The 13203-nt window shown below is 47.8% G+C and overlaps 1 protein-coding gene and 1 long non-coding RNA gene across 2 annotated transcripts; both read right to left on the bottom strand.

The window, feature by feature from the left end:
- Nucleotides 1–4049: 4049 nt before the first annotated feature.
- On the bottom strand, nt 4050–5432 carry LOC126526660 (uncharacterized). Its single transcript, XM_050174528.1, has one exon. It carries the CDS (start codon nt 5430–5432, stop codon nt 4365–4367), a length of 1068 nt encoding a protein of 355 aa, XP_050030485.1. The 3' UTR covers nt 4050–4364.
- Nucleotides 5433–5930: 498 nt separating this feature from the next.
- Nucleotides 5931–6841, bottom strand: LOC126526650 (uncharacterized). Its single transcript, XR_008611203.2, has 3 exons — nt 6539–6841; nt 6260–6439; nt 5931–6064 (listed from the first exon to the last, which is right to left on the bottom strand). It is a non-coding gene; the product is annotated as an uncharacterized lncRNA (long non-coding RNA).
- Nucleotides 6842–13203: the final 6362 nt, after the last annotated feature.

Genomic DNA, 13203 nt, shown 5'->3' on the forward strand with positions numbered 1-13203 from the left:
CGCTCAGTTGGTGGCGCCACCGCTCTCCAAGTGCGCAGCGCCAATGCGGCCACATCGCGCATTTTGTCCCTGTTCCCATGCTGTTTCCTTCCCGGCGCGCAGCTCGAAGTTGTGTCACGTTGTGTGCGGTGAACGTCGGTGCGGGAAAATGGCAACGCAAAATGAGTCCCGCTTGCTGTTTTGCGGCTACGGACGAATAACAAACATTCAGGAGTACTTCAAACGAAGTAGTTTGCTTCGTGGTGGCGACTTATACGCCGCTAATCACGTTTACTGCGTAAGAGAAGAATTGCACAGTGTCGTCGGTCCGTCGGAAATCATGGGAAAATGCATCGCACAAATGAAGAGCGCGGAGTACGACGTGCGTTTAGAGGTGAGTAAACTTTTTTCTTGGCATGCGATAGAGATTACTAGGCTATCGCCAGCCTGGCGCGCATTAGCAGAAAGCTGGGATAGTTGGCATACTAGCAGCAATAAAAAGACGAAGAGACCGCACGAAGTGCCCGTCAAATGGATTTCTAGCGACGTTAGTGCTTTAAATGAGCGGATTACCTTGTACACAGTGGCCGATTAGGTTCCATGAAACCATTCTCGGATTTTTTTTTTTTTTCTACTGCGCAGTTCTAGGCTTGCACACTCGAGCAGGCTGGTTCTGTTGTGTGCATTTTCTGGAAACACTTACTTCTGTGCGGGCATAAACTGACTGTGTTTTTTTCTTCCCCTAGTTATCAGCGCACGAAAGAAAAATTGTGAAAGCTTATTGCACGTGCAAGGCTGGATGTCGTGGCTGGTGCAAGCACGGCGCGGCACTGGCCCTGTATGTCAACTACCACCAACACACGTCGTGTACGGACCTGCCGTGTGCTTGGCGAAAGCCATCGACCCGTCCAACGCTTGACACAAAGAAGTCCATCAGTGAACTATTCCCGAGTAAGTGTGAGCGCCTGTTTGCACTTTGCGAAATCTTTTTGAACATGTGCAACTGTGTTTTTCGTTCAGGTGGTCCCATCATAAAGCCAATCCTGAAGCCCCTCAGCCCGACAGTCGTGCACAGCCAGTTTCCCGACGTGAACTGCGCGTTCAGGCATGTCATAAATTTTGAAGAGAGTTGCGCGATTGAGGCACCTGATGCTGTTGTCGCCGTTGCTGCCAAGCAAACTGACGAGTCGCACTGCGACCTCGTAAAAAAAATATTTGATAATGAGCGGCAGCTTCACCATAGCTTTGAAGTTTCAAGCACATTACCCCTGAGGCTCAAAAAAAGTGACATGTTGTCCACGCTCTCAGCAAAGGAGAAATGCTTTTATGAGTGTGCGATAAGCAAAAGCATGGATGAGGTTGTAGAAATTGCTTTAGCAACAAGGCGGCAAGCATCAGTGACAAGGTTTGTTGCTATATTATACCTAGTGTATCCACTTGTGTTTCTTGTGTTTCCTCTTATTGATGAGCATACCTTATCACAGATGGCACAGAGAACGCCGTCTGCGAATCACTAGCAGCAGTGCACACCGCGTCAAAACCAGGTGCAACAACTATGAGACTCTGGCAAGTTCCCTTGCGAGGCCAAGGTTCTTTTCATCTGCTGCAACTTCTTATGGTAAGCTAGAATTCAGAAATAGGCTAGATAATCTAGGCACTGTGCTAAATTGTATGAAAGAAGTTCACGGATATTTAACGCATAGCATGACAAACATTTACCGGTGCTGACTGTGGAGTCACCTTTTACTGATGCTTTGTGCAGGAAAACAAATGGAAAATGAAGCAAGAGCAGAGCTGTCCACAGCACTTGGCACTGTCATCCACGAAGTAAAGATGCATGCATACTTTGAAAGAGAGCTTGAAACTTATGCTACTCTTTTGATTTGCAGGTTGGCCTTTTCATCCACCCGGAGCAACCCTGGCTATGCTGCAGCCCAGATGGCATTCTGGATTCAGATGGAAGAATGTGTCTGATCGAGATAAAGTGCCCATTTTCTCTAAAGGATAGGAAACTCATCGACCATGAACACGAAGAAAGCTTCGTGCCATACATTCACTATGTGAATGGCCAACTTCGGCTGAAGAAAACGCACCAGTATTATTCTCAGATGATGCTTATGCTGTACATTTTAGGCATGAGAGAAGCGTTTCTTTATATTTATTCATCACAGCAAAGCATCACCGTATGTGTAGAGCGCGATGAAACTTTCCTCGCAGAATATGTGCCCAAACTTGAGACCTTTTATTTTAAACATTTCTTGAGTGAGATAGTTAAGTACACCTGAAAGCATTCTAATTTTTTCTTCTTTTATGTACTATGTGATGCACCAGTGATATTGTTCTAGTGCTTTGAAATGTTTTAAAATACCTGAAAGCATTCTCATTGTTTTGCTTCTTTTATGTACTATGTGATGCACCAGTGATATTGCTCTAGTGCTTTGAAATGTGTTAGACCTTTGCGTTCCGGTAAATGTTAATGGTACTCTAAGTTGGTTTATGGTGTTTAACGTCCCAAAGTGACTCGGGCTGTGAGAGACGCCATAGTGGATGGCTCGGAATAATTGCGACCAACGGCCAGATGGCTGGTGCGAAGAGAGCCAGAGAAGGTGACTCACAATAATGAAATGCTCAGCACCTTTTCGTGTCCAGGTGCAAGGATTTGTCACCTTGCGTCTAAGGTACCGACGGCTTCGGCATTGTCGCGGCCATTGATAACGATCAGCTCTGTCAAGTAATCCCCTTGGGGTGTCGTATTGAGACTGATACTGCATTTGACAAATGAGGTGAATGATGTTTCCCCTATTAAGTGGTCTGGAGAAATCAAGACATTTAAGCTGCGTTTTGAGATGCTGGAGAGATTTCCGCAACCAGCATGATGTGAATCAACATCTTTTCGATTTAACGATGTATTCGTCACTGATGCTTGAGGGCTCCTGGCCGAAAGGCGACAATGAGTCCTGGCAGTACTGACACTGCAGCGTACAAGAGCTTCTGTAAATAAATAGTAGTCTAGTCACCGATTCAGAGCATTTATTTGTTTGCATTTTTGTGCGTCCTGGCAGAGCACATACCCCAGATCCTGGGATTTTAGTTTATACTTCTGCTAAGTCCACTTGGAAAAGCAAGACGTTTAAGCCGCGTTTTGAGATGCTGGAGAGATTTCCGCAACCAGCATGATGTGAATCAACATCTTTTCGATTTAACGATGTATTCGTCACTGATGCTTGAGGGCTCCTGGCCGAAAGGCGACAATGAGTCCTGGCAGTACTGACATTGCAGCGTACAAGAGCTTCCGTAAATGAATAGTAGTCTAGTCACCGATTCAGAGCATTTGTTTGTTTGCATTTTTGTGTGTCCTGGCAGAGCACATACCCCAGACCCTGGGATTTTAGTTTATACTTTTGCTAAGTCCAATAGGGAATAATACATTTTGTCAGTATGCCTTTGTAGCTTTATTATGCAACCATGCACGGCTAGTGCCAGCAGTGCCACTCTGTAGTAGTAAAAACACAGTAATGTGTTTGCCAATATTCATGTGAATTGCTGCTATACTTTCAAACAAATGCTCCCGTGTGCTTACAACAGACCGGTATATAATTGACTATGTGTTGGAGATGTCTGTGCTAATACTTCAAATGTTTTTCTGGTGCAATATTTTTGTCTCTTTAAACATATTTACAAGCGTCTCACAGCTGGGTACGAGTGGTGGCCCTGACTTTCATTTGTATTGTGTTTCAATGTTCATCTAAATTTCCATACAAGAGTTTCTGTATTGTGCCTCCACAGGAATGTCGGTATTGTGACACTTTACAATAAAAACTTCTACAGAAACATGCATGTCATTCAGGCTCTGGATTATCAACACTCCTCGGCAGTAATGTTGTGCTAGATATCTAGTTTAGTTTCACAGTTTAGTGTCAATATGACTGTCGTACAATTACTGTACCTTGAAAGATGCACGACATTTTTTTCATTTGCAGTAATTGACATGGCTTTTGAGAAGCTTCCACTCTCAGCTCACGTGCAGGTACCAACGTATGTGAATTTAAAATGAACCACAGAAAATCGTATATTTTTAAAATGTATTTGTATTTACCATCCATCACATCACGTGCCAACTTATTATACAAAAAAACACCATGCCAGTGCCGCTACAGCTGCTGCTATGCTGCATTCCCCATAAGCCAACGTGTATGCGCCATTATCACCTGCAGCTTAAACATTTAAGAAAAGGTTGGCTTAGCCACTGAGAGAACGACCTAAGTGCTCTTTTGGAACCATTACAACTAAGCATGCATAGTAGACAAACATTCAGTGATGTCAGCCTCAGCCCAGCATATTCAAAAGGCTGCTTTTTCGCCCAAAAAATTTATCAAAATGAGCATTCAAACTAACTCTGTGTCTGGATTACTTGGCTCAATAATGGGTGGCTGAAGGTTCGCAAGAATGCAGCACATCCGCATTATGTCACTCATGTGGGGAATCAGATCAATAGGCACCCTTGAATTCACTATGCCAAACATTTTCAGTCTCTGTATAGCTCTTTCAACATGTATACGCACTTGTGCGACATGATAGGTTTGCTCCAGCTCTTCATGGGTGAATTGAACATTTCCTTTCGAAAATGGTGGTAGCACAATAATTCCCTTCTGGCTTTCAGTGGGTGCTTTAATTCCAGGGAAACCCTTGTCCGCTAAAATAACATCTCCTGGTTCTATGCGATCAAGAAACCCTGACTCCAGTGTAATGTGAGTGTCTGAGGTGCGGCCACCATACGCCTGTGACACAAAGGTGACTGTTCCATTTGGCAATATACCTATCAAAAACTTCAACGTGTAGCCACCTTTGTAATGCGAAAACAGGGCACGTTTCTGTTCTGTGGTGGGTGGTTCTCCTGTGCGAAGCTCTGTGCAATCAATTATGTAGCGGCAGCGTGGGAAGTGCAGCTTAAAACATGTGGGCATCGTGGCTTGTACTGCTCCAAGCGATGGCTCCGGTATCCATTTCTGCATTGCATTTAACAGATTAGTTAATACAAAGTAGAATATGCGGCTAACTGTCGTGCGATGAAGGCCAAAAAGCACTGCAATGCTGGCGAATGAAACGCCCAGCTTCATTTTCATCAGGAATATGGACAACTTCTGGAAAATCGGCACGTCCACTTCTCTCTCAACAATGGGTGAAAGCACAGACAATAACAGAGAAAAGACGTTTGCGCTAACACCACACAGTTCACGAAAGGCATCCTTTCTCTGGATCAGAGAATTGTAGCCAAGAAATGCACAGCTGCGCTCGTTCGGTCCGATAGCTGTCGATCTCACAGAGGCACTTGCTTGTACACCTTTCTCAACAATGCTGGTATGGCAAACTTGTGTAGATGCGGCGCCTTCTGCTGTCACAGAGAGGAACAGAGTGCAAACACCTCCGTTAAAGTCTGCATCTGTCTGGGTCATATGAAAAGTTGTAGAAAAGCATCTCGTCAAGCTTTGTTTTAAGTGCTTGGGAAGAACTTGAATGCATTGAAATGTTGCGTTAATCTCAAGCAAAAGAATAATGTCTTGGTTGACAGGAATAATTGAGTGATGAGATATTAGTTAAGTGGAGTCGCGATCGAATACATGTTCCCTGCCATTAGGACCACTTATGATCATTGGTGCATGAAATGAAATGCCTCGAAACACTGCTTGAATTAAGACACAACACAGTGCTTCCAGTAAACTGGGGTGTGGCCTGAGGGTGGTACATCAGGGCAAGTGTCACTCCCAAATAATTTTTTTCTGTTTACTTTGGGACACCGAGCACGAGAGGTAAACACCTGTCTACCCAGCACCTATTCCGTGTCAAGGGCGTGCCTCGTCCAAAATTTCTGGCTAGGCCACTGACGCAAACGAAACACGCCTGAAGGCTAGTCTCTCGTGATAATAATAAACATATAACACGTCTGCTCACCACGGATGCGGATGTGCCCGTTTCTTCCGGTAATGCAATGATTTCGTCGGCGAAGTCAGTCGAGGAGTTCTCTGCAGTCGCCGTGATTGCGCTCTTGGATGTCGGCGCTTGAAGCACTGCGCGACGTCGCTGAACCCTATAAAAAAAACAGCTGTAAGCCCGCTTAATGAATACTGCAATACATTTTCAGTTTTCATGGAGGCGCAACAATTTCTTTGAACTATCGGTTCAGCCGCGCTTCAAAGTCGTAAAGAACTGTAGCATCGCAGCAATTTTTTTCACAGCCTATTCTAACCACTTCACGGGTAACCTTTCTATTAATAACACTCACCTCTTATATCTGTCGAGCTTTGATGCCGGTAGTACTGCATCACTTCTTTTGTAACACGGCGGAAACACAGTTGGCACATAGGCGGGATGGCCGGCAATCGTGCTCGCTTTGTTACCGACAAAGTGAGCGCTGCAGATGACTGTCCTGCGTTGCACTGGCTGCCACAAATCTCCATTCGGGCTAAAAATAATAAAAGAAAACAAGGGAACCAACAATGTGTTAATATTACCTTGAGAGAAAGCGATAGAAACCGCGCGAAGACATGACGCGCTTGCTTACCGGGTGCGCCGAACGGCAGCGATCCAACGTTGTCGCCGATCAGCCTCGTACGATTTCCAAGGAAAGTGATAAAACTGCACCTTCGGCAGTTTCCCTGCCGTGTTCTTGTAGCTGTTATGACATCCGCACACGCAACAGTAGATAGAGGTCGACTGTTTTCGCCGTGTACACACGCTTGCGTTGCTAGGGGCCATCGTCCACCTGCTGCGGCTAGGCGCGGCTGTGCGGATGGAACAGGGACATTTCGCCAGCCGCCGCCGCAGTGGCGCTGCAGGTCTGATTTGAAACAGCAGCGCTCGAGGCCTATAGCGGCTCCACAGCCACCGTAGTCCTCCATAAAGAAAGCAACAAAATCCCAATAAAGAAAGGCGTCAGGCAGGGAGATACGATCTCTCAAATGCTATTCCCAACGTGTTTACAGGAGGTATTCAGAGACCTGGATTGGGAAGAATTGGAGATAAGAATTAATGAATACCTTAGTAACTTGCGATTCGCTGATGATATTGTCTTGCTTAGTAACTCAGGGTACCAATTGCAATGCATGCTCACTGACCTGGAGAGGCAAAGCAGACGGGTGGGTCTAAAAATTAATCTGCAGAAAACTAAAGTAATGTTTAACAGTCTCGGAAGAGAACAACAGTTTACGATAGGTAGCGAGACACTGGAAGGGGTAAGGGAATACATCTGCTTAGGGCAGGTAGTGACCGCGGATCCGGATCATGAGCCTGAAATAATCAGAAGAATAAGAATGGGCTGGGGTGCGTTTGGCAGGCATTGTCACATCATGAACAGCAGGTTGCCATTACCGCTGAAGCGAAAAGTGTATAAGGGCTGTGTCTTACCAGTACTCACCTACGGGGCAGAAACCTGGAGGCTTACGAAAAGGGTCCTACTTAAATTGAGGACGACGCAGCGGGCTATGGAAAGAAGAATGATGGGTGTAACGTTAAGGGATAAGAAAACAGCAGATTGGGTGAGGGAACAAACGCAAGGTAATGACATCTTGGTTGAAATCAAGAAAAAGAAAAGGGCATGGGCAGCACATGTAATGAGGGAAGATAACCGATGCTCACTAAGGGTTACGGACTGGATTCCAAGGGAAGGGAAGCGTAGCAGGGGGCGGCAGAAAGGTAAGTGGGCGGATGAGATTAATAAGTTTGCAGGGACAACGGGGCCACACTTAGTACATGACGGGGGCAGTTGGAGCAGTATGGGAGAGGCCTTTGCAATGCAGTGGGCGTAACCAGGCTGATGATGATAGTGCTCAACTTAGCATCGCAAGTGGGCGGCTCGACGCAATTATATTTATTCAACCGTGTTTTTTTACTAATTAAACAACGTGTCATTATTTCGCATTATTGGCGGCGCCTCCTGGTCACCAAAGCGGCAACGGGGACATCAAAGCTAAAGCCCGGGCTGGTCCGTGGGTAGGGGCTCTGGGAGGCCTGCCCGTGCCAGGGGAGTATAAGATCGGCTGTCCGCGTTTATGCGAACACCCCCTGGCACGCTTCGTCCTCCGCGGCACCGACCCACGGACCGCCCTGCTTCCAGCTTTGATCCCCCCGCTACCCCTTGGGTGCCCCGGAGATCCTGCACCGCATGTTTTAATATAACCTCAGGCGCTCTCCTGAGGCCTCCGATTTCCGGTTACATCTGACCTCCTGGAGCAGTGTTAGTAAAAAATGCAATCCATCGTCGCGACTAAAAAAGCTACCCGCGACTTATGCAACACCAGTCAGAACCTTGCCCCTTCAGACACAGCGATCACCAAATGGGGCGTCCGAGCCCACTGCCTCACCGTGCGGGCAGCCAGAGGCGGAGTGTAGACAAACTCGACCGCACTCCGTAATGCCGGTATGCTTAGGGGACAAACGCACACAACAGGCGTTAAGCAACCTTCTCCGTAGTGCCTGGGCAGACCCACATATTCAAACAGCACAGGCCCCCGTATTTTCTTACTCGCACCCGCTCTTACTCGTGCCTGCGCAGAAACGTCGAGCGCAGTAACAAGCGCCACGCCCCGCTGTACCTACCAGCAATTGTAAGTACGCGGCCCAGCCCACCCGGAGTAGAACGCGCCCCCTTTTTCTACCCTACCCCCAAAGCCTTAAGCCTTGCGCGTGAAGAAAGGTGGCGCGCTTACTGCCCGCTTTCTTCCGTTGCGTGCCTGAGATTGAGCTGTGGCAGCCGGCTCACCCTCGCGCTCTTTCACTCGCACATGCAGCATATGGCGCGCCGCGATGATTTTATTGCTCTTGGACTTAATACGGAACCTCAAGGTGACGCTGACGTCAGAAATTCGCCTAGAGTATCCATATAATCGCTATCGCAGTAAATGCGTAATTAGGCTCGACAAAAAAATATGTGTCCAATTCTATGCCCTTTTTTCCACCAATCCTCTGCGGTCGGTCAAGTTGAAAAGACTCCGCCAAATTTTCCTGTCTCTAGCGCATTGTAGAGCGGACTTCAAAAACTCGCCATCTCGTATGACATCTATTTACATACTATACATAATTAGACCGAGCAGTAGGGCTGAAATTATTTCTGTTTGGATGCCTTTTTTTCTATTACCCTTCGGCTATTGGTCCGAACGTTAGGGTAACGCCAATTTTGCATCTCGGTTACGCAAATTCGCGAGAACCCTGAAAGCTCCCTTGTAATATAACGGGTATTCATTGATTATACGGGGCGATCATTTTATTGCGATAGCAATTACAGGCGCATTTTTGCTATCGCCGTCACCGTGACGTTCTGTATAAAGTCCGAGGGCAACATTATGGATAACGCTTAAGCGTCGCATTTAAGAGTGGAACGCGATAACATTCAAAGGCCCCTGACAGCTTCTCTGGCTTCCGGCCAACTGGAGAGCATGTAACCATAACGTTTACCGGGGAACGCTAGCCGCGAACGCTATGCACGAAGACGCGTTTTGTGGTAGAACCACGGCCTCTTGCCTGGGCCGCGATGCGGCGGAGGCGGGGGCCAGCTGGAGGTCTTGCAAGGAACCAGCTAGACGCGCCATTCCGTGGCCTCTGAGACACCCGCGTACGCTCACCCGCAAATGGCGGACGCCGCGGCCGTTCTATGAATTGTTGAAATGCTGGAAGAGTGAGTGAGTGAAACAACTTTATTTGGTCCACTATAGACGTAAGCAAACTCAAAGTCACCTGGCTAGGCCCACTCGGGGACCATCAGGTGAAACCTGACGGCCCTCTCGCGAGCCCTCCGACGGCCAGGATTTGAAAGGTCTAATCCTGGGCCCTAATTAGCCTCATCATTTCCTCTTCGGTGAAAGGGGGACCGGCAGAGGCGCAGCCCCACAGGACACGTTCGAAGTCCGCATAATCACAAGAGAGATTTCTTTTAGTTTTCGCGCAACATAATTATGTGTTCTCGCATATTCAAATTACAACCTGAGAGCTATCAGGGGGTGCGGCTTTGTGCTCCGGCCATGACTGCGCATTTCGCGGCCCAGCGCAAATGGAACTGACGATCGCGGCTCAGCTTCGCGGGCGATGCATGAAAGTAAAAGCGGGAAGGCAGCGCTGGAGGGATGAGGGCGGCTTCGACTTCGCCAACGAGGGAACACTTTGAACGGCTACGCGTGATCGCGCACGCCATATCTTGAAAGGGACCTGCAGGCAACTCATACCTTGGTGCGCGCTGTGTTCTCGCCGCTCTTGCGTTGAAGCGATACATCGCCCGAAGGTCACTTCGCTCGCTGCTGCTGCCAGGCTTGCCCACACCAGCGTTTTGACAGCGAGTGTTCGCGTTCATCGACTGTGATGTCTTCATGTCTGCTTTTGCGCGCAGACATAATGCTTGTTAATTCAATTCGTAAGTTAATGTTTCCAAGTTTATACTGATGATAAATTACTACTATCCTTAATTCTTATAGCTGTCTACTAATTTTCTGTCGCAATCAATGATTCTTCGACTTTTGGGCGAAACTGCAACTTTTCCAGTGAAGCTGTTATTTAAGTATTGCAGGGCTTTTAATGATCACCTGTGGTCGATAGCATATTTCTTGTTCTTGAGCTGAATTCTTCGAAGAGGCGGATATTACTAGCACAAGAAATGCAAACGCATGTCTTAATAATGAACGAACATTTCCTAATTACCATCTTGATAACTTAAGGCACATATTGCCATTTGCGAGTTGTAGCTGGTGAGTTTGCAAGACGTATCCACATGAAAATAACTCCCAAGATAACGCCAATTTCGAAATAATATTTCCTATACTTTCAAAGAAAATAGATGTATTTCAATGCATGAAAGAGTTTTGTTAATGTAGCAAGTGAAACAACATTGCATTCTTACGGCGAGTTCGATGACGCATATATCCAAGCTTGTGTCCTTCTAAAAACTCATTCCAATGGAATACGCCTCGCAAATCTGCCGCACTCTGCCCTGATTGCGGATCGGGGCAGACTCCAGATTTGTTGATGACGTGGCCCAAAAACAGTACTTCGTTGTAAGCGAAGCGGCATTTTTCCGGCTTCAGAGTGAGCACTGATGACTTGATGGCCTATAGTACTGCCCCAATCCGCCTAAGGTGAATGCATGATCGTAGAAATTGCCGGCGAAGACGAGGACGGGACCTAGGTAGACGAGCCAGGTCTGCCACTTCATCCATGCTAACACCGTGTCCATCAGGCACTGCAACGTTGCAGGCGCCGAGCATAGTCCAAATCGCATGACCTTGAACACACAGAGGCCGTCCGGCGTAATGAAGGCGTTCTTTTCGCGATCCCTTTCGTCGACTTCTATTTGCCAGTAGCCAGTCTTTAGCTCCATCGACCAGAAGTATTTCGCGTTGCAGGGCTGATCCAATGCGTCGTCCATCCGTAAAAGGGGGTATACATCCTTCTTTGTGATCTTGTTCAGTCGACGATAATCAACGCCGAAACATTGGGTTCCGTCCTTTTACTTCACCGACACTACAGGATCTGCTCACGGGTTTTTTACAGTTGGATGATGTCGTCGCGCAGCATTTCATCGATTTGTTGCCTTATAGCTTCAGGTTCTCGCATCGAAACTTGGTAAGGGGTTTGACGGAGTGATCGGGCACACTCTTGGGCCATTATGCGATGCTTCGCAATTGGTGTTCGTCGAATACTATATGACGTCGAAAAGCAGTCTTTGTATTGTCGGGGAATACTTTTGAGCTGTTGCTGCTTACTCATGGGGAGACATATTTTGTGTAGAAATCTGGTTCGGTAACTATGGCCATCCAGGTAGATGTGCCAGAATGCGATTAAACAAACACCTCGCTAGTTTCCACAATTGACTCGATGTATGAGATCATCGTGCTCTTGTTGACGTGCTTGAACACCTGGCTGAAGTTTGTCAGCATCAGTTTCGCTTTTCCTCTGTACCTTCGAGCGATCCTTCTTTTGACGCAAATTTCATGGTCGTCGAGTAGACATTGGTCGCCATCAATAACGCCTTCTACGCCAGCGGGCGTTTCGGTGCCGATGGATAAAACAATGCTGGGGCGTGGCGGGAGGCAGACTTTGTTTTCAGGTACTCTCAAGGCACGCTGACTGGAAGTTCTCTTCCGCGGTATCACTTGGCCTGTGGACAACGTTATCAACTTCGACTTTAGGTCTATGACTGCGCCGTATTGATTCAGAAAGTCGATGCCGACAATTACGTCGCGTGATCACTCTTGAAGGATAACGAAGGTCGCAGTGCAAGTCCCGTCATGCACTGTAACTCTTGCTGTGCAGATTGCAGTCGGAATTATAAGGTGTCCTCTAGCTGTATGGATAGGAGCGCCGTTCTATGAAGTCTTGACTTTCTTCAGCTCGATGGCGAAGGGTCCACTGATGACAGAGTAGTCGGCTCCTGTATCTTCTATAGAGCGGTAACTTTGGGGCCGTTGGGAAGCATAGTGAGTTCGGTTATTCTTCGTTTCGCATTGTAATTGGGTCGCAGCGTCGCATCCCGGCTGTATCGCGTTATTCTGTAGCTGGTAGGTCTCGTCGTGAGGTCTTCTTTGTCGGCGTATCATTGGCTTCGAGGCTACTTCGGGATGGCGGGCTGCCGTTCCTACGTCGTTGAGATATATCTTGAAGCTTCATCGCCGTCAGCGGAAGATCTTCGGTATTTCCGCGTACAGCAACCACACTTCCAGCAGTTCTTACATTTAGTTTTCAGGATATGGGCTTTCGGACTGTCCACGGGCTGGCCCTGCGGAGCGAAGAACTTCGGCGTATTCACAGTGTTGCGGCGATGTAGTCGGCGATATCACAAGGCCATTCGCCAAGCTGTGGACGCTCGCGTTAATGGCGAAGCTTGGCAGTCCCAAGTCGCGGTATGGGCGCCGGTAGAGATGTGGCCCGCTTATCCGTAGTGGTAACAGAGCACGCGCTGGTCTAGAGCGTGCCACGCCATACATCTGTCTTCCTTGGGTAGCTGCGCTGGGCGACGGGAGGGCGAGCTGGTGGCTGTGGTGGCGAACAACGGATCGGTGGCGTTACGGGGCTCTGGTGAGGGCGCGGAGGAGGAGCGTGACGGCGGGCTACGGTGGGCTACGGCTGCGTAAGTCATCGCTTCCGGCTGAGATCGCGGTGATTTAGGGACTTCAAATGAATGCTGAATCTCCTCTCGGACGATGTCAGCATCGGATGCTACTTGAGACTGCGTCGAATGGAGCATAC

Source organism: Dermacentor andersoni, chromosome 6 (assembly GCF_023375885.2).
Source record: "Dermacentor andersoni chromosome 6, qqDerAnde1_hic_scaffold, whole genome shotgun sequence".
Lineage (NCBI taxonomy): Eukaryota > Metazoa > Arthropoda > Arachnida > Ixodida > Ixodidae > Dermacentor > Dermacentor andersoni.

Excerpts from the sequence above, each read along its gene's own strand:
- LOC126526660 (XM_050174528.1), bottom strand. The coding sequence starts at position 5,432 with ATGACCCAGACAGATGCAGACTTTAACGGAGGTGTTTGCACTCTGTTC.